The 20,627-nt window shown below is 33.0% G+C and overlaps 1 protein-coding gene across 3 annotated transcripts in view; it reads right to left on the bottom strand.

The window, feature by feature from the left end:
• LOC114324206 (ankyrin repeat and SAM domain-containing protein 1A-like) overlaps positions 1 to 20,627 on the bottom strand; it is a 351,154-nt gene that overhangs the window by 296,047 nt on the left and 34,480 nt on the right. For all 3 annotated transcript variants that reach the window (XM_028271967.2, XM_028271968.2, XM_028271969.2), the window contains exon 2: positions 4,932 to 5,012. In XM_028271967.2, the coding sequence (XP_028127768.2) occupies positions 4,932 to 5,012 (81 nt within the window). The remainder of the gene's footprint in view (positions 1 to 4,931; positions 5,013 to 20,627) is intronic.

Below are 20,627 nucleotides of genomic sequence, written 5' to 3'. Positions count from 1 at the left end.
TATCCTGTGCCTAAATTTTGTGTCACACTGGAACTACTAAAAATCGATTTTTTTGATCGAACTTCACTGACTTGACAACATTACGCGCCTATGTGTATAAACATTATTGTTTTTGCAATATAACTTTTGCAATCTTGGACCGCGTTTGATGCTACCTGTTGATCGCTACTGTGTGCTCTTAATCGGTTTACTCCTATAAGTTGTTTCCATCATATTGAAATTTTGATCATTTTGTTTATTTTGGTACCTTCTATTATTGTACAAAATGTTTTTAAAATATAATACATTATAATGGGTGTTCGGATTTCTATGCCACTTAGGGGTCGCCAAGTTTTTGAAAATTTTAAGATCTTGTCTTGATCTTGTCTTGATTTCAAGACAAGATCAAGACAAGAAGTAATTTTAGATTTCAAGACAAGCAAGAAATTGTATGTCAATACCACGATTTCTTGTCAAGAAAACAAGAAATCTTGAAATATCTTGACTAATAACGAAAACTTAAAAAACAGGCTGAAAAAAGATTTTTCCCTCTAGTACTACTACTACTACTACTATCCTGCATTGGTAAATGCTGCTGCTTTTTTCCTTTTGCTGCCACTATGCAGACACTACAGTCTCATTGGTCACTGGTTTCAGTTTTGTCATTCTCAGTATTCATACTCGCACTAGTAGTCGAGTTAGTCTTATTGATTATTTCATATTTACTGAAACCATAGCCCTTACGTTTCTTTCTATTGCTTTTTGGTAAATATTCGGAGCCAGAATCAGAGCCAAATGACTCAGCATACATACTATTTACTGAAGAGTCGATGACACTCACGGTAAAATAAGAGATAATTTTAATATAATGTAATATTTATCACCAATATTCACAAACTCGCATCAAAAATATAACGAAACCGGTACATACTACCACGGGCGCCCATATAAAAATTTTCAGGGGGGGGGGGCAGACGTGAAGATGTTGCACAGTAAATTTTGTATACTTTGGATAACCATATATAATTTACATCACTCGAAAAGCCAGGGGGCCTCCTGCCCATGGGTATAGGCGCCCATGCATATTACCACTTCGTAATATTAAACTTACTTAACTAAACGAGATGAAGCATGCAACTGCACATCAATTTTGAGGTCGTCAGGAAACAAATGCAGATCAGGGACTCCCGAGGTCGGAAGCCAGTGGTAGTGGCCGTGTTAGCATGCAACACAATAAAAGGTCGCCGAAGAATCACCGAAATGGGTAATCAAGAAATTTCAAGATCTTGAACTTTCTTGAGTCAAGACAAGATATAAGATGTCAAGAAAGCGTCAAGACAAGATTTTATAAAATTTCTTGATTTTTTCTCAAGACAAGACAAGAAGTGGTTATCAAGACAAGAATTTTTGTCTTGTCGACCCCTAATGCCACTTGGTATATAAATTGCTTATAGTTCTTATCGGTATTTACATTTTACATAAATCCAAATTTAAACCCGATACGATATCTTATCGTGATATAGGTCTAGATCCCGCGTATGAAAAAACAAGTTGATTAATAGCAAGCTGAAAATTTGTTAATAGCTTAAGGGTGTCTAGTCTTATAAACTTTGATATATGGGAACACTGGAACAGGGGTAGTTTTAATTGTGGAACAGGTTAAAAATTTGGAACGGTCAGACCACGAAAACGGCACATGTATTTTGTCCGACAGAACAGACTTAAACTCTCCGAACAGAGATTAATCTCTCATGCAAAAATCAGACTGCTATTTATCACCTGTCATACTTCCTGTCATTTGACATATTCTACATGTTCCACTCATTAAAACGCCCATTTGGTGATAAATAGCAGTCTGATTTTTGCATGAGAGTTTAATCTCTGTTCGGAGAGTTTAAGTCTGTTCTGTCGGACAAAATACATCTGCCGTTTTCGTGGTCTGACCGTTCCAAATACTTAACCTGTTCCACAATTAAAACTTCACCCTGTTCCAGTGTTCCCATATATCAAAGTTTGTCCGACTAGACACCCTTAAGCTATTAACAAATTTTCAGCTTGCTATTAATCAACTTTTTTTTCATACGCGGGATCCAGACCTAATAAGCTGCTTGCTAATTTAAATAACACATTCGGACGTCACGAGTGGACTCTGAACTACAGAATTAGGTTTATGCGCGAAATATCTACCAGCCAATTTCAGCTATTACAAAAATATAATAAAAGAAAAGAAAAAAATTAAAGAAGTTCAGAAGTTATGCAGGGTGTTTCATTGGGAAACGAAAATACGTGAATTGTGAATAGAGGCCAATGATGCCATTCTAGATAATCATCATCCAGCCCTTTGCGTCCACTGCTGGACATAGGCCTCCCTCATTTTTGTCCATTGTGCTCTATTTTGAGCACTTTGCATCCAATTTCTTGACATTTTCTTGAGATCGTCAGTCCAACGAGTAGATGGTCTTCCTCTACTTCTTTTGTCTAATTTCGGCCTCCACTCAAGTAATCTCTTCTTCCACCTCCCATCACTGATTCGGACGACGTGTGCGACCCAGTTCCATTTCAGGGTAGCAATTCGGGAAATTACATCGGTAACTCCTGTTCTTCGTCTTAAGTCTTCATTTCTAACTCGGTCACGAAGGGATATACTCAGCATTGGCCTTTCCATTTTCCTCTGAGCTATTTGCAGCATTTTAGAAGTTGTAGCTGTCAATGTCAAAGTTTCGGCACCATAAGTCATCACAGGCAACACACATTGGTCAAATGTTTTACGTTTTAAAGAAATTGGTACGTTTAAAAAAAACTGATTTCTACCAGCCAATGGAGCAGGCGGGATTTCGTACCGGATTTGAACAAATGATCACCTACAGAGCATTAAAACGGTAATAGAAAAGACTATCGAATACAACCGACCACTCGTTTTGGCTTTTGTAGATTTCCATAAAGCCTTTGACACGGTAGAATTTGACAAAATTCTGGAAGCACTACAAGTATGCCGCATTGACTACCGATACACAAGGTTAATTTACAATACATACAAGAACGCAACTATGTCGGTGAAACTACATACATATAAACACGGACCATATCCCAATCGGCAGAGGAGTCCGACAGGGCGATACGTTATCGCCTAAACTGTTTACCGCAGTACTAGAATATGCTTGTAAAAAACTTAACTGGGAAGAGCGAAGCCTGAATATTGACGGTAGAAGATTAACACATTTGAAATTCGCAGACGACATAGTTTTATTCTCTGACAACCTCAAGGAGATATGTACGATGTTACATGAACTTCAGTTAGTGTGTGCCAGTGTAGGTCTTAAAATAAACATTTCCAAAACAAAATTCATGACAAACCTAGTACCTAGCGGAAATATCAATATTGGAGACAACGAATTAGCATGGGCAGCCTATGGAAAACTCAAAGACATCTTTAAAAGCGATATAGCAATTTCTTTAAAATTCTCGATAATATACTACATTTACTACATAACTGAGTCAGAGGGTGTTTTCTCGATTTGTCCATTCCTTTCTGGATCCATAACTTTAGAACCACCTTGTATATTTTGTTGATGTTTGGTACACACATGTCTCATTAAGGACAGAAACCACCCAACTACTAATCACAAGAAAAATCTATGTCCAGATTGACAAAAAAAATATAAAATTAAAATTAAAAATATAAAATTTTGAAAGTAATTGTGTTGAAATTTTTAAGAACTTTGATATCAAAAAGAATGTACATGTACATATTATTAACTTTTAATAATAAATTATTAACGTTAACGAATAATTGCTCATTTTAAAAATAAGCAGTACTTATTTACTACGTTGTCGGAATATTCAAGGACTGTGAGAACTCTGGTTGAAAACAAAAATTTCAATATAATTTCAAAATTATAAATTGTGTGTGCAAAAAATTGAGCGAACCAGTAAATTTAGCTTTTGTGCTCTTTTTAAATGTGCATACGTATTTGGAAAATTTCAATATACAGGGTGTTGTTTCAAAGTCACAATTACTTTATATTTTTTTGTTACTCCGGACATGGATTTTTCTTGTGATTAGTAACTTGGTCGTGCCAATATAGTAAATAAGTATTGATTATTTTAAAAATGATTATTTATCCATTAACTTTAATAATTTATTATCAAAAGTTAATAATAGATGCTTGCTTTTTATATATACACCGGTATGTTATTCGTCAACGCCCTTCCGGTAGGGATCTATGGGGGAGTATCACCGAGCCGCAAGCCCTTGCCCCTGGCCGTACTGCTCCATCATAGGCCGATCAGATGCCCGCATATTCCAGTCTAAGCGCCAGATTCATATTTAGAATTTTTATACTGACGCGTTAGCTTTTTTTGTTTCCGATGGCCTGGCTGGGCTTGAACTCACATACCTCACGTCGAAGTGAAGTGCGGGTCAGCCGCTAGTCGCACTGAGATATCCGATCGACTGCTTTTTAATCTCTTAAAAATTTCAATATAATTTCAAAATTAAAGTCATTGAATTGTCTGCGCAAAAAATTGAAGCGAACCTATAAACTCAGTTTTTTTGTGCTCCTTTCAAATATGCAAACATATTTTGAAAAATTCAATATACAGGGTGTTGTTTCGAGATCACAATTACTTTAAATTTTTTGTTAATCCGGACCTGGATTTTTTTGTCATTAGTAGTTGGGTCGTTTGAGTTATAAATGAGACACATGTGTACCATATATCATAAAACTATACAAGGGAGTTTTAAAGTTATGAATCCAGAAAGAAATTGGCAAAATTGATAAAACATCCTGTAACTCGGTTGCAAAAATCAGCGAGGCAATAAATGTAGTATATCTACAACCACATCAGTGACCTCTATTCAAGTATTTCCGTTTTCCAATGAAACACCCTGTATAAATTCTAATAATGTTTAATATTATTATAAAATTTCAACGAAAACAACGAACTCTTACTTGTGTCCATTTAAGGCTGCGTGGTGTAGTGAAGAATATCCACTACTATCCTGGACGTTTGCTCCTGGACCTCTTCGGAGGCTGTAACAAAAAAAATACTATTAATTTTTTCATAGTTCCTGTTACTATAATGAGGACTACAATGTGAGTGCCGTGAGTGGACAGAGCCATATTAGAAGGTGAGCCCAAGCGGGGATTTTTGCAGTTACTCCAGCGCGTCAGATTATTCCATGGGGAGAAACCTTGTACCCTGAAAATGTATCCCGACCATATTATATGGGCTCTTAATGCAGGGGAGTTCGTTAAGGGGGGGGGGCGAAAAAAAATATATCCTTAGAAAAACTCAGAATCGTCAGAAATCTGAGGATTTGAGCGGGGCGGGCGTAAGGAAATGGGTGAGTTCCAAAATTTCACAAGAAAAAGCGAATAATTCGCGAAATGAATGACACATCGAAAAACTAAAAAATACGTACACAATATTTTTCAAAAATCTATCGAATGATACCAAACACGACTTCTCACTTAGAGGGGTGGCGGGTAAATTTAATATTTTAAATAGGAATTCCGCGATATTTCGCGAAAATGAACATCAGATCGAAAAACCGAAAAATACACTTATTCAATATTTTTGAATCTATCTGAAAATCTATCGAATGGCACCAAACACGAACCCCACGGAGGTGGGGTGGAGTGTTACTTTAAAATCTTAAATGGGAGCCTCCATTTTTTATTGCAGATCTAATGTACTTACACAATCTAGTGTACTAAAAGACACTGTACCTATCTAATGTACTTTACAGAATTGAAATTGGACTATTTATGCGGCCTCAGGAATATTTTAAAATTATAAACAATTTTTTGGCTTATAAACAAATATAATATCTCGGGAAATATTAAATTAAATTAAATCATGAAAACGGTATTGGGGAAAAAGCGGCAGGACGCTTCTTTAAAAAAAACGTTTATTTGTGATGAATGGTTCCTGAGATACAACCGGTCAAAGTTGACCGGTATTTACGTCAAAGATATAAACAATAGGATCATAGTTTTCGTTTATTAACAAAATTGTTTATAATTTTGAAATATTCCTGAGACCGCTTAAATAGTCCAATATCAATTCTGTAAATTACATTAGATCTCTAAAGTATCATAAGATTCGATTCCAGCAATGAAATTGCTGGTAAATAACTTTTCCTTGTATTTTGCTAATTAGCTCAGAGTACAGGTATATTATGGCAGGTTGATGCCCGGAATTGGTGGATATTGACGGGGCTCCATCACACGGATTTTAGAAACGCATGTGAGATTTAGGCAAGAAGCTGTGGATAAAAATTTTGTATTTACTTATGGATGATAACGCCCGCCCACATAGGACTGAAACGGTTAATAACTATCTTGAGACAAACGGTATTCGCCGTTTGGAGAGGCCTGCGATGTCTACAAACATGAACTCCAATGAGCATTCATGGTATTTGATCTACAGAGCTGTCCATGCCCAAAGGAATCCTGCTAGAACCCATCATAAACTGACAATTACCTGTAGAGAAGAAAGGGATAATCTGCCACAAGAACTGATTGATTGACTTGTTAGCAGTATTAAAGCTCGCTTGCACCTATGCTCATGGTAGAAATACACAAATTAAAATTATTAAATACATTTTAATTACAAATAAATTTTTTAGTTTTTAATTTTTTATTTATTAAAAAAACAGTATCTCTTTTAAAACAAAAAATATATGTCAACGTTATGATATTTTTTTAGAAATGATCTTCAGAAACGGTGGTTTCTGAAAGTTTTGTTTGGTTAATAATGACGAAAATTTTGGGTGATGCATAACTTTTGAAAGTATGCGTGTGTGTTGACGTTAAAAATTCTATGTAAATTAAAATTTTACATATTTTATCACACTGTACATTTATTTGTCATTTAAAAACAATGAATAACACATTCTATGTAACAAGTAGTTATCAATTATTGTATTAGTCATTCAAACGCAATTAAAAAAAAAGGAAAAGGTATTTCTTCTAAATGTAACTATTAATAGATGAATCTGGTTTAAATTATATTAAAAAAAGAAACAATTTCGCAATAGTTCGTGTAACAACAAAATATAAGCGAGGGAATTCCCAGAAACGTGGCGTTTCCATTTTAAAACAATATTAAAGAAAACAGGAAATTTATAAATAATATAAAATCGATTATAAATAAACATATTCCAAAGTATAATCAACAATTAATACCATACATATTAGTCACACTAAGGTAAAAGTTGTTTCAACAAAGAATAATATTGTCTATTGGATTGGGTAGCACCATCCATTTTTAGATGTTAAAAAACTGCTTTGAAACAAACCACAAAAATGTGGTTTGCTGTGAATTCTAAATTGCAAGTCACTTGCTTCTACACAGGCATGATGTGAACAAGTCAAATTTAGCTCAATGGTACCTCGAGCGTGAAACATTGGATATTTTGTACATCCATATGTAAAGTCACATCAATTATATATGTTCCTATGACGGATTAAGTTATGATTCAAGAAACACTGATGATGATCGGTCAACCGATTGAAAACTAATTCTGTTTCTTTTATGATGTAGCCCTGTATAGGGATTTTAACAAATATACCTTTTATAAAGGAAATCCACGAGGAAAAATTTCCTGTAGTTGGCTGCATACCATTACAAAAACATAAAATCCTTTATAAAAGGTATATTAGTTAAAATCCCTATACAGGGCTACATCAAAGACATAACTAGTTTTCAATCGGTTGACCGATCATCATCAGTGTAATCTTGGAATCTAACATGCTAACCACAACAGTAAAAAATATTTGGGTATAAACCCTTTATAATTGATCCGTCATAGGAACATACGAATATATAGTTATATCTTTTTCATAGGTTCCTATGACGGATCAATTATAAAGGGTTTATACCCAAATATTTTTAACTTTGGTGGTTAGCATGTTAGATTCTAAGATTGCACTGATGATGATCGGTCAACCGATTGAAAACTAGTTATGTCTTTGATGTAACCCTGTATAGGGATTTTAACTAATATACCTTTTATAAAGGATTGTATGTTTTTATAAAGGATTTCATGGTTCTTTTAATGAACAGTTTCAAATTCCTCATGTTCAAAATAAAGCCTTAAGCTATCTTTATCAGAATCTAAAGAAATTAATAAATTAAAAAATACCGATATATTTTTTTCATTAACCCAACATAAGTTAGAGTACAATCTATCTATATAAATTATAGACAATAAGTAATAGAACTAACAATTAGGAATGACATGTAGGGAGGCATCCAGTGATGCACCCCTTTTTTAAAACTTAGTCTACAATACTGACTATATCTAACATAAGACATAGAGATATAAAATAATAATGACCAACTTGAGACAAACACCTTCCCACTCCTCAACCTACTAAGTTAAAGTCTGTAAAGTGCAGACACACAGTAAAATACATTACCTAGTTGAGAAAGGCACTCTGCCAAAACAGCTGTAGTAACATTAACTTATAATAAATTGTGTGCAAGTAACGAAACATTGCAAACAAAAGCTTTTCAGTGCTTTTTTTGTTAGATAAAATGAACTTTAATCAAGTAACGGTCAATGGACCACTTATTCAAAAATATATCGCTAACTGTGAAGTACTGAAATTGACTTTTATGTAGAGCGTCGCAAGAAGATTTCGGTTAGAACACGTAAAAATGACGATGAGAACACAAAGGAGTATAATAGAAGACATAAAGAAACAGGAACTTATATAGTACGAACAGGTCATACTCCGGTCAACTTACACATCCGAGGCTACAAAAATTACCATCAAGCTGAAAATTGGCAGGATTGTTCAAAATACCATCATAAATGAAATCTAAAAAATTATGCGGGGTGAAAGGTCACCAAATATAGTTTTTAGCGATTTTCAGCGAAACGGTAAGTTTTATCATAAAATTAGTTCTAACAAAAAATGTAGATTAGATAATTGTCCATAAAAAATGGCTTATTACTTTTTTTCCTAAGAGCCACCGTTTTTGAGATATAACGATTCAAAAAGTGGTAATCGTCATAATATGCGCACACGTTTCCACACCACCTTTGAGGTAGTGTACATACTTAGCACGTTTTTTTAACGTGGTTTCCCCAGTAGGCCTATTCCACGGATCTGTTATGATTCTGTTTAATTTGAAGCTATTGAATAATTGATATTGGCAAGAGTTAAAATGATAAATAGTATATTAAGTATGGAGAACGGTAAGGGTTTTATACCGATCGACGACAATTGTTTGGAGGAGGAGCGGAGCTACGACTCCAATTATTGTCTGAGATCGGTTACCCTTAACGTTCGACATGCTTATTACGTTTTTTGCACGATTGATACAATTATAAATTATAAAATTAAACATTTTCGTCATATTGACTAGTTTCATTCATTTTATCAAGATAGATACTTTGGTTGTTATGTAGTAACTAGGGTGCATAACAACAATGGAGAATTGAGTTTTTATTTAGTTGTCAATAATTTTAAGTACAATTTTGATTATTATAAATTAAAATATGAGCGAAAGTGAATTTGAAGAAATTGAACGGGCTTGGGAAGAAGGGTGTTCCGCAATTATTCCCGAAAAATCCAAAATCCCTTATCAAAATACCTACCAAAGTTTTAAAAAATGGTGCGAAGGCAAGAATTTAAGAATCGAAGAAAAGACTCTATTGGCATATTTCATTCAAAGACATATGCAGTTGAAAGCTCCTGGAAGCCTCTGGGCAGAATATTCAATGATTAAATCCACCGTTTTTCTTTATGATGGCATTGATATTTCCAAGTTTTCAACTTTGATCGCGTATTTGAAGAGAAAAAATGTTGGCTATAGGCCTAAGAAGTTTCAATATTAATAAATAATTCGTTAGTTTTCTTTATTCTTTCAAAAAATAAATTAAAATTAAGAGATTTTTTAACTCGACGGTAAGTGAATTACTTACCGTCGAGTTTGAGTACTTACCGTCGAGTTGGATTACTTACCGTCGAGTTGCTAGTAAATGTCACCTACTGACGTAAAATCTGTCACGGTAAACAGTCAAAAATGATCAATCGTGCAAAAAGTTATATAAAGCGGTATAAATTAAAAAAAAGAATGTGTGTGTACTTTGTACGCACGTAAGAAGTTATACTTCTATTATATGATTATAAACGAAATTAATATACTTTTTATTTATATTTTATTTAAATATTAAACTAATTTACACTTACTAAGTACTTCTCAAACATTTTTATTAAAACAGTGCCAAAAATTAAAATAATAAAAGAATAAAACACACACAAACACATTAAAAATGCCACAATTGATTTCTGAACATTAATTGTCGGAAAACTTTTTAACTAAATACGTATTTTCTGAAAAAAAAATTATATAATAAATATACTTACAATCATAAAATGTATAAAAAAAATAAAAAAATAAGTTTCTATTGGGATTCGAACCAACTTACCAGCGCGGCTGGTATTGGCGTTGTATTGGGGTTCACTCGCATTAAACGCTTCGCCACGGAGAGAGTGTGTCATTATGTGCGAAGATCGACTAACTAAACGGATTAAACTTTTGACATTTTTGAATTATGTAAATCAAATTATTTTGATTTTGAATTGAAATGATTTAGAATTGAAAAAATACAACAAAACATAGAGTAAGAAAACAATATATTAGGTGAATATTGATAGAAATTTTGATGGTAATCAAATTATGTAAATAAAAGTATTACATACTATGTATTTTGGTAGGTTCAAATAGGTAGGTACCTATGATACATTTACAATTATTACGTACCTGTTGCTTTAAAATCTATTTAAAAATCACTACAATTATAAACTTTTTTGTTTCTGTCCTCACAACAATAAAACTAATATATTATACATTTGTTTACCTTCATATTGAACAATTATTTATTATTGACAGATCATTTCAACACGCAATCAGAGCCCGTTTAACGACTAATAAATTTCGCAATCACTTGCATCGTGCAAAGTGGCTATGTTCAAATATCATAACAAAATTTGATCAACTATTTTTAAAACACTTACCAGTGTAAGATTCTTTAGCTTTGAATAAGCGAGATCGTAGATCGTCCCGGTTGATTGTTGTTATCCACAGTTCTCTACGCCTTCGAGCTAATAGGTTTTTTATCAGTAATTTTGCGGCACTCATACTAGTCACAGTTTGATGGGCTTTCACATTGGCATGCAACAATCATCTCTTCTATGTTAATAAGTCTAATATAATATGAAAAGTATTTAAAAAGGCAGTATAACCATTAACTAACTTTTTGTTTGTTGTTTCTCTTCCTACAAATTTTAAAACGCAACAACCATAAATAAACAAACACAGTCCCACAGCTGTGCCACAGCTGCCATATTGGATAATTTTTGTCATGTCATTTGAACATCCAATCAGAACAAAGTTGTAATGCGACTGCGCCGGGATCAAAGGTTTTAATCCTATTAAAATTCACCCTCATATCGCGCGTAAAGAAGTATAACTTCAAAAAGGGAAATTTATCAAACTGGTTCATCATTTTCTAATACTTCTGCTTCCCTTCTTCTTCTTCTTGTTCTTCTTCCTCTTCTTCGCCTTCTAGTTCTTCTTCTTCTTATTGTTCTTCTTCTTCTTCTTGTTCATCCTGGGTGAAAGTAAATTGCCCCAATAATGACACAGCCATCAAACCACTTTCATCTATCCGTAACATACATATAAATTACTGATATCATCATCCACAGACATCCACATTATATAAATTTTCAGCTATATACAACCCACCACCATATTTCTACATATGACTATTCTCACCCTACCTATTCAATCTGTCATTACCAACATATAACACTCATCTATAGTCAAAACCAAATCAAAAGTCTAATTTTCTTTCTGGGCCCGTTCATGTTTCTTTCTCGGCCCCGTTCATGTTTCTTTCTCATTAATTTCCTCATAGACATTTCATACCCCCCAGCCCCTACTGTCATCTTCATCTTATGACGGTTTTGGTTTTTGGACCCTTATGGATCCGGGCAGCCTGGGGGGTCTTTAGGAATTAGTCGCCTAAGTTTGAGCTTGTGCTTTCTTAATGATACATGCCCCTAGATTATTTAAGACATTTTTACACCTGAGTCACCCCCATTGTGATCTCTTTTTAAACTTACACAAATTCCAACAGCTGCCAATAGGTAAGTTAAATAAATTCGATAACTTTAAATCAACACAAAATTGCTTTTTTAAATCTTAGGTCTCTTGACAACAAGATTTGATTACTGACTTTACTTTTCGAATACAAACATTTGTGTAATGTGTTTTGCTTAACCACCTCCACTGACAATATACGTGAATACATTTTTAACTACAACATCTAGTTTACTGAATTTTAAATGAATATTTTTCACAATGGAGTGGGTGTTGTTACTTCATTTCTGATTTTAACTAGCAGTACACCATAGTCTTTAAATATGACAGGTTAATTTTTCAACTTCCTGTGGAACTGTCATTTCTGTCATGCCATCGTTCAGAAGTCTCTATCCATTTCATTGTCACTTGCTGCCATACTTTCACCATGTGAACAAGTCAAACCACAGCTCAGATGTTACCTGGGGCATATTAATGAAAAATACTTTAAACACCCATGCTTAAGTTATCATTTTTAGCCGATGTTTCCTTGACGGATTACTTGTACAGGGCTTTGACCCACATATTTTTGTAAAATTATATCTTGGTGGTTAGCATGTAAATTTCACGTGAGTATAACCTACAACTTTTCTTAACCGTAGTCAAAATTTCAAAATCTTTGCATTATTTTACCAGGTTATATTCATTTTAGGTAAGCACTGATGATGATTGGTAAACCAACCGAAAACTAGTTCTGTGATGTAGCTCTTTTTAGGGATTTTAAATATATACCTTTTACAAAGGATTTTTTAGGCATGAAGGGCATCGCAAAGGCGATGTGTGAAAGAAATCATAGGGAAGAAGGCTCTCAAAAAGGAAAGAGTGGCAATTCAGTAACAGAAAGACGTATTACAGTATGAAAACTGTTTTAATATGTTATTATGGTGTTATCTTATATCATTGCCAGTACCTATTCAATCATTTTCTCTTTAATTTTGGCGAGAGAGTAAAAAATATTTCGAACTGTATACATCAAGTACAAATTAAATTCCAAACACTAAATGATATTAGCACAATACGCTTCTATCGCAACTATATAGGATACGAAGCAAAATAAAGGGAAAAGTACAAAACGCCAATATGAGATTTTCGGATTAATCATTTTCAAGTGTTTATATGAAGGTTTTAATCCGCCAATATTAAAGGGAAAATGGTTCACACCCTTTATTATTGGCTTTTAACGGCCTCTAGGTACGTTATTGCTTTTTCGAGTGGCTTCACAACGTGTAATTGATGGCCAAGTGTCGCTAGAACAATCATAATTTAATTTTAAAGTCGCGTTTTCACTAACACATGGGGAAAATTTGCAATTTGTTTATGCGACCGGAAAACAGCTATGGAAATACCTGCTGCTGATTTCAGATATCACCAATATACAAGATTTAGTTACCGGTGTAGTTTTGCGGGTAACTTTTTATACGAATTGGATAACAATAATGAGAAACAGAAAAAAATATTAAAAATGGTAATTTTTAGATTTGGAAGATTTATTTATTAAAATTTACAAACACCACCTAGGTAGTAATTACATGTAAGAGTGCTCATTACTTACTTGGTATAATAGTCTAAGAGCTAGTGAACCCTCCGACTAACGGTCGTCCTGTAAGGCTAGAAATTTTTCTAGTGATAATTCATAGCACACCAAGGCTAAAAACCATGACCTGGCAGGCCTCAGTGGTGCACGTGTATCTACCAGGTGAATCGAAAAGTGCAAATTTAGGGGGTAAAATAAACTTTCTCCTGTAAGGTTTAAATTTAAGTATGTGTTTGAGTAAGTCATTCAGAAGAAATGTGTACAATGACAGGCGATTCTGAAGAGCATAAGACCTTGCCAGGCGAGGGGAAAGATTAGGGGTTTTTCCTAAAATTATTTTTTTTGCATCGAACAATTTTTTTTTAGGTTTGTTGAATCATTCCAAACAGAAAATGTCTTTAGTGATTTTTCTCTTAAGTTAATAGTTTTTGTTATATAAGCGATTGAAAATTTTGAAAATTGCGAAATCGGCCATTTTTAACCCTAAATCGGACATTTATCTAAAAATTTCAATGTTGCCAAGATACGTAGATATTCTTTAAACATTGATTGATGAAATCCCGAAGAGTTTTTTGCAATAAAATATCGAAAACCCCTTTGTTTTTTTAATTGCTAATCAAGCAGGTGCGACATCAGTATAAGTGAGGACGTTTGAGTTTGCATAAATTCAATATCTCGAGAATGGGCAAATTTCAAGAGAAACCCTCAGACAGGTCGATTTTTATTTTGAAAATTAGGACTTTTTGGCATATATATAATACTAGTGACGTCATCCATCTGAGCGTGATGACGTAATCGATTATTTTTTAAAATGAGAGTATGGGTTGTGTGATAGCTCATTTGAAAGGTTATTGAATTTTCTATTCACTAATATAAACATTAACATAATTATTTATACAGGGTGTACAAAAAATTTTTTTTTATTAAATTAACTTTGATTCAATTTGACAAATAGAAGAAAAAATTTTTTTGTACACCCTGTATAAATAATTATGCTAATGTTTATATTACTGAATAGGGAATTAAATAACCTTTCAAATGAGCTATCACAGAACCCCTACTCTTATTTAAAAAAATCATAGATTACGTCATCACGCCCAGATGGATGACGTCACTAGTATTACATATATGCCAAAAAGTCCTAATTCAAAAATAAAAATCGACCTGTCTGAGGATTTCTCTTGAAATTTGCCCATTCTCGAGATAATGAATTTATGTAAACGCAAACGTCCTCACTTATACTACGGTGTCGCACACGCTTGATTAGCAATTAAAAAAACAAAGGGGTTTTCGATATTTTATTGCAAAAAACTCTTCAGGATTTCATCAACCAATGTTTAAAGAATATCTACGTACCTTGGCAACATCGAAATTTTTAGATAAATGTTCGATTTAGGGTTAAAAATGGCCGATTTCTCAATTTTCAAAATTTTCAATCGCTCATATAACAAAAACTATTAACTTAAGAGAAAAATCACAAAAGACGTTTTCTGTTTGAAATGATTCAAAAAACCTAAAAAAAATTTGTTCGATGCAAAAAGAATAATTTTAGGAAAAACCCATAATCTTTCCCCTCGCCTGGCAAGGTCTTATGCTCTTCAGAATCGCCTGTCATTGTACACATTTCTTCTAAATGACTTACTAAAACACATACTTAAATTTAAACCTTACAGGAGAAAGTTTATTTTACCCCCTAAATTTGCACTTTTCGATTCACCTGGTAGATACACGTGCACCGCTGAGGCCTGCCAGGTCATGGTTTTTAGCCTTGGTGTGCTATGAATTATCACTAGAAAAATTGTTAGCCTTACAGGACGACCGTTAGTCGGAGGGTTCACTAGCTCTTAGACTATAACAATATACACACAAAAAATACAAAAAAAATACAATATACACACAAGTACAAAATAAAAACACAGAAAGTAATAGGTCTGGATCCCGCGTATGAAAAAAAAGTTGATAAATAGCAAGCTGAAAATTTGTTAATAGCTTAAGGGTGTTTAGTCAGATAAACTTTGATATATGGGAACACTGGAACAGGGGTAGTTTTAATTGTGGAACAGGTTAAAAATTTGGAACGGTCAGACCACGAAAACGGCAGCTTTATTTTGTCCGACAGAACAGACTTAAACTCTCCGAACAGAGATTAAACTCTCATGCAAAAATCAGACTGCTATTTATCACCAAATGGGCGTTTTAATGATTGGAACATGTAGAATATCTCAAATGACAGGAATTATGACAGGTGATAAATAGCAAGCTGATTTTTGCATGAGAGTTTAATCTCTGTTCGGAGAGTTTAAGTCTGTTTTGTCGGACAAAATAAATGTGCCGTTTTCGTGGTCTGACCGTTCCAAATTTTTAACCTGTTCCACAATTAAAACTTCCCCTGTTCCAGTGTTCCCATATATCAAAGTTTATCCGACTAGACACCCTTAAGCTATTAACAAATTTTCAACTTGCTATTAATCAACTTTTTTTTCTTACGCGGGATCCAGACCTATAAACACATTAAAAAAAGACACAAATTAATAGAATTTTAAAACTGAGTCCATTATTTATCTATTCATAACATTTTTTAATATCCCTTAGACTACAGTTAAAGAGGTCTATATCCAGGGGCGTAACAGAGGCCCCCGCAGCATGAAGCTTGCGGGGGGCCCCAATATGTCCGGGGCCCCATCTTGTCGTCTAATAAATATATATGTAAAAATGTGTTATTGTTATATTATTGAAAATGTATAATGAATCAACTACAGTATTGAAAATGAAGTTGCCCATCAGATAGATACAATGTATCGTATGTATGTATTGTATGTATTAATAAAATTGTAGATATATTCGCTGATAGTAGTGCACGAAGAAAATTGTTCATCTCATAGAATAATACTATGTAATAATGTAGTCGTTTATTAATGTTCTTTCTATTTTATTCTATATCAATAAACATGAAAAATGTAAGTTGTCCTATACAGTGCATGAATAAACTAATAGCCCAGTGTTTTGGAGTGTAATTATCAGCGTCACGACGTATTTGCCAGGCAATTTGGATTTAGATTCTACTTATCCTCCACTTCAAAGTTGGAGTTGTGCCGTTGGTTGCTTTTACTTGGGGGGTGAAAGTCACCCTGCGCTCGGAGGTGAAAAATATACGTTTAAAATAAGTCCGTAAATGGATAAATTGACTAATTATGAGCAGCTTTTGTTCTATAGAGCTTCTTTATCCTAAGCCAATTCTTTTTAAGTGACTTGCGAGTGCAAATGTTTGTTTTTCAACAAAAAACCACGTATTCAGGCGGTTTTTCGCAAATAACTCAAAAAATAAGTATTTCATCGAATTAAATATTATCGAAAAATTATCAGTAGTAATTGCACAAGAGCTCTAAAATTATCGAATTTTTCCCGAGTGCCACTTTGACAGTTGACGACCCGAAGGGGAGTGAAATTATGTCAATGTGTCACGAGGGCAAAAATTCGATAATAATTTTAGAGATCGAGTGCAATTTGTTGCGGTTATTTCATGAATAAAACTGTTCAAAACCAAAATTTTATTGTATTCTTTTTCTCATGATCATCTTTCAATGCGTCACAGTTTTTCGATTTCTTTCTAACGCATTAAATTGTATGTGACAGAAAAAAACGCACGTGCGTCGGTGATTACATTCCATCGGTGACATTTATAACATTTATTCTAGTTATTCTAGTTGTCGATAGATGGCACCATAATAAAAAAAATATTTTTTTTTAAATTAGATAATAATATTACAAATATAATCTGTATAATTTATAAGACTATACAAATCAAAGAAAATACCATTTTATAAATGCAAGAAACACATTTAATTTGTTTTTATTCCAAATTGAAAATAAAATGTGACAACTGTCAGATTTAACTAAAATGTAATGTTAAAATAAATGTCATAAATGTGTATTTTCACGGACTTACCCTTTTTCCTATCATTTGTTACGCACTGAAAAATGCTCATGAAAAGGACAATAATTTATTTATGTTAAGTACAAATTAGTACAATTAAACATACAGTTGTTATAAATATTTGACGGTTCATAAAGGTCATCACTTTTATAATTTTTAACACATTAATTGTCACTAATGTCACTGAATGTATTTTTCGTAGCAACGAAGGGCATCTGACGTATAATATACTTGACGACGGGATATTATCAAAAATTATCGGGTACAAGAGAGTGACAATAAATTGAAAATAATGCGACAGTTTTTCGAAAATTTGTTGTCTGGCAATAACACGAGAGCCCGCAGGGCTCGAGTGGCTATTGCCCAATGACAACAAATTTGAGTAAAGATGAAGCATTATTTTCTTATTTATTCTTACTGTCGTGTGATATTCGTAAGATTATTGAAGTTATACTTCTTTACCGGCGATATGAAAGTGAATTTTTATATGTTAAAACCTATGATCCCGGCGCATGCGCATTATAACTTTGTTCTGATTGGATGTTCAAATAACATGTCAAAAATTATTCAATATGGCGGCTGTTACACAGCTGTAGTTAGATTATTTTTGTTGCGTTTTAAAATTTGTGTGAAAAGAAACAACAAACAAAAGTTAGTTAATAGTTATACTGCCTTTTTAAATAGTTTTCATATACCTATATTTTTGGACTTTTGGACTATTTTGGACAAGGAAAACTCATTCTAATTTGGTAAGTAGTTTTTATTATAATCATATTGTAATTATGCATTTGGATTAGGTTGAAATACAGTAGAGCGTCGATTATCCGAACTAATTGGGGGACATAGGTGTTCGGAAAACCGATTTGTTCGGATAATCGAACTACAATATATCGATACATATTTATAGTCATACATATTTATCCACAAGTGAATAAAAGCCATATTTATACACCTACATATTTATTTATATCTTGATAATGACAACTAGCAACTAAACAAAAAAGTGCAGTCTTTGCAACAACATAATTATTTTTGGATACAATATTGAAGAAAATTTAAGATATTTTAAGCGTCAATTACTAACGCTTGCTCGGTATTCGAGTGCGGGACGCGGGAGTCGATAGTTCGAATAAGCGGTCGTTCGGTTGATCGACGTTCGGATAATCGACGCTCTACTGTACATTTATTTTCTCAAGAATGGGGATTTTAGAGAGAAATCCCAAATTAGGTCCGATTTTTATTTTTAAATTATGATTTTTTGGCGTAGATTTATATATCTAGTAGGTATGTAATGCTTTGATTTACATACTTAATTTGATTACCAACAAAAGTTCTACCAATCTTCATCTAATATATTGTTTTCTTACTGTTTTGTTATATTTTAATATTTTCTTCCACAAAATTTAAACTACATAATTTAATTATATTCAAAACAACTGTCAAACAGTAAAACGTTACCCTATTTTTCCACATGACAAATAATGTGGAATTGGACGAGTGAGTCTAGGCTTCGATTACGAATCAAAGCTCCCCGAAATTCACGGGTTCGATTCCCGATGCAAGTTGTTATTTTTTTATTTTTTTATGCATTTTATGATTGTAACTATATTTGTTATATAATTTTTTTTCAGAAAATGCGTATTTAAAATTTTGGCCAACAATTATTATCGTTCAGAAATCGTTTTTTCTTTGTGGCATTTTTCAATGTGTTTGTGTGCGTTTTATTCTTTTATTTTTTTAAATTTTTGGTACTGTCTTAAGAATTACATAATATGTAGTAGAAGTATAACTTCTTACGTGCGTACAAAGTACACACACATTCTTTTTTTTTAATACGTATATTATGGATATTTTCTTAAATGTGACATTTGTCAAAACTAGGAAACTGGTTGCCATTAAACAGAAACAATCTACTTAAAAAAATTCTATCGGTAATTTTCTACAGTAGATAATTCTCAGGATAATTTTAATCTGATTGGACAGAATTAAACACGTGATCAAATATCTTACTATACGATTGGAAGTTAAAATCATCAAAAAATAATCAGTTTAATTTTTATTTCTGTAGCTTTCTATTGGTCAGAATCTCCTATGACTGAAATAATCGAAAAAATATTTTTAGCAAAAATGTAGCTTATAAAAAACAAAAAAACTGGTGTACATTCATGAAGTCTATCGACACAGTAAAAGGAAAGTTGTAGCTCATGAAAATATTCGTTCAATTTCAAATCGAATATTTCAACGTGAAATAACCAACAAACGAAGCACTTTTCGGGGAAAACTCATTGAAACTTTTTTTTAATGTTTAAAAATGAGCTTTATTTCTATTTTTTATAGCATTTTCATCGCATTTTATAGCAAGCTTCTAGCATCAAAACTAAGCGAGTTACGCTCAAAGTACAATAATATAAATTTAAAATTTGCAGTACAAATGTTTTTGTTTTAAACACATATCTCGCTTCCTACGAGAAAAAAATGTTTTTATCTTTGTGCTGAACGGTAGTGAAGGTTGTGCTGAACGAGGTAAAGTGTGAGGTAACCTAAGCTATGCATATATCATAAAAAAAAGTTCATGCCCCCCCACCCGAAAATCGGTCTAGGATCCGCCCTGTATTGGTGATACGAAAAATCTCAAAGAGTAAAGAAATGTAGGTTTTGCTCTTTTATAAATATTTTAGTTTTATTTTGTTTTTCTGGAAAAAAAAATTGTTTAAGATATGGCTGTTCACAATTTTCATACACTCGTAATTAGTGATTCGTTAGAGCCCTTTCAAATAAAACCCATTCAAAAATAGGCACTTTGAACCGGTGAGACTTACAGGTCATTTAAAAAAAAAGTTAAGTAATTTTTAAAGCGGTAATGATTAGTTTCATTTTTGAGGTGCTAAATAGAGGGAGATTTTCACAATTTTTGTTTACCAAAAAATACTTTAACTGTATTTTGAGCGTACCTAACTCGCTTAGTTTTGATGATAGAAATTTTTATAAAAAGTAAAAATACCTAAAACTTAT

This window comes from Diabrotica virgifera, chromosome 5 (assembly GCF_917563875.1).
Source record: "Diabrotica virgifera virgifera chromosome 5, PGI_DIABVI_V3a".
Classification (NCBI taxonomy): Eukaryota; Metazoa; Arthropoda; class Insecta; order Coleoptera; family Chrysomelidae; genus Diabrotica; species Diabrotica virgifera.
This window is presented reverse-complemented; position numbering and strand designations above follow the sequence as displayed.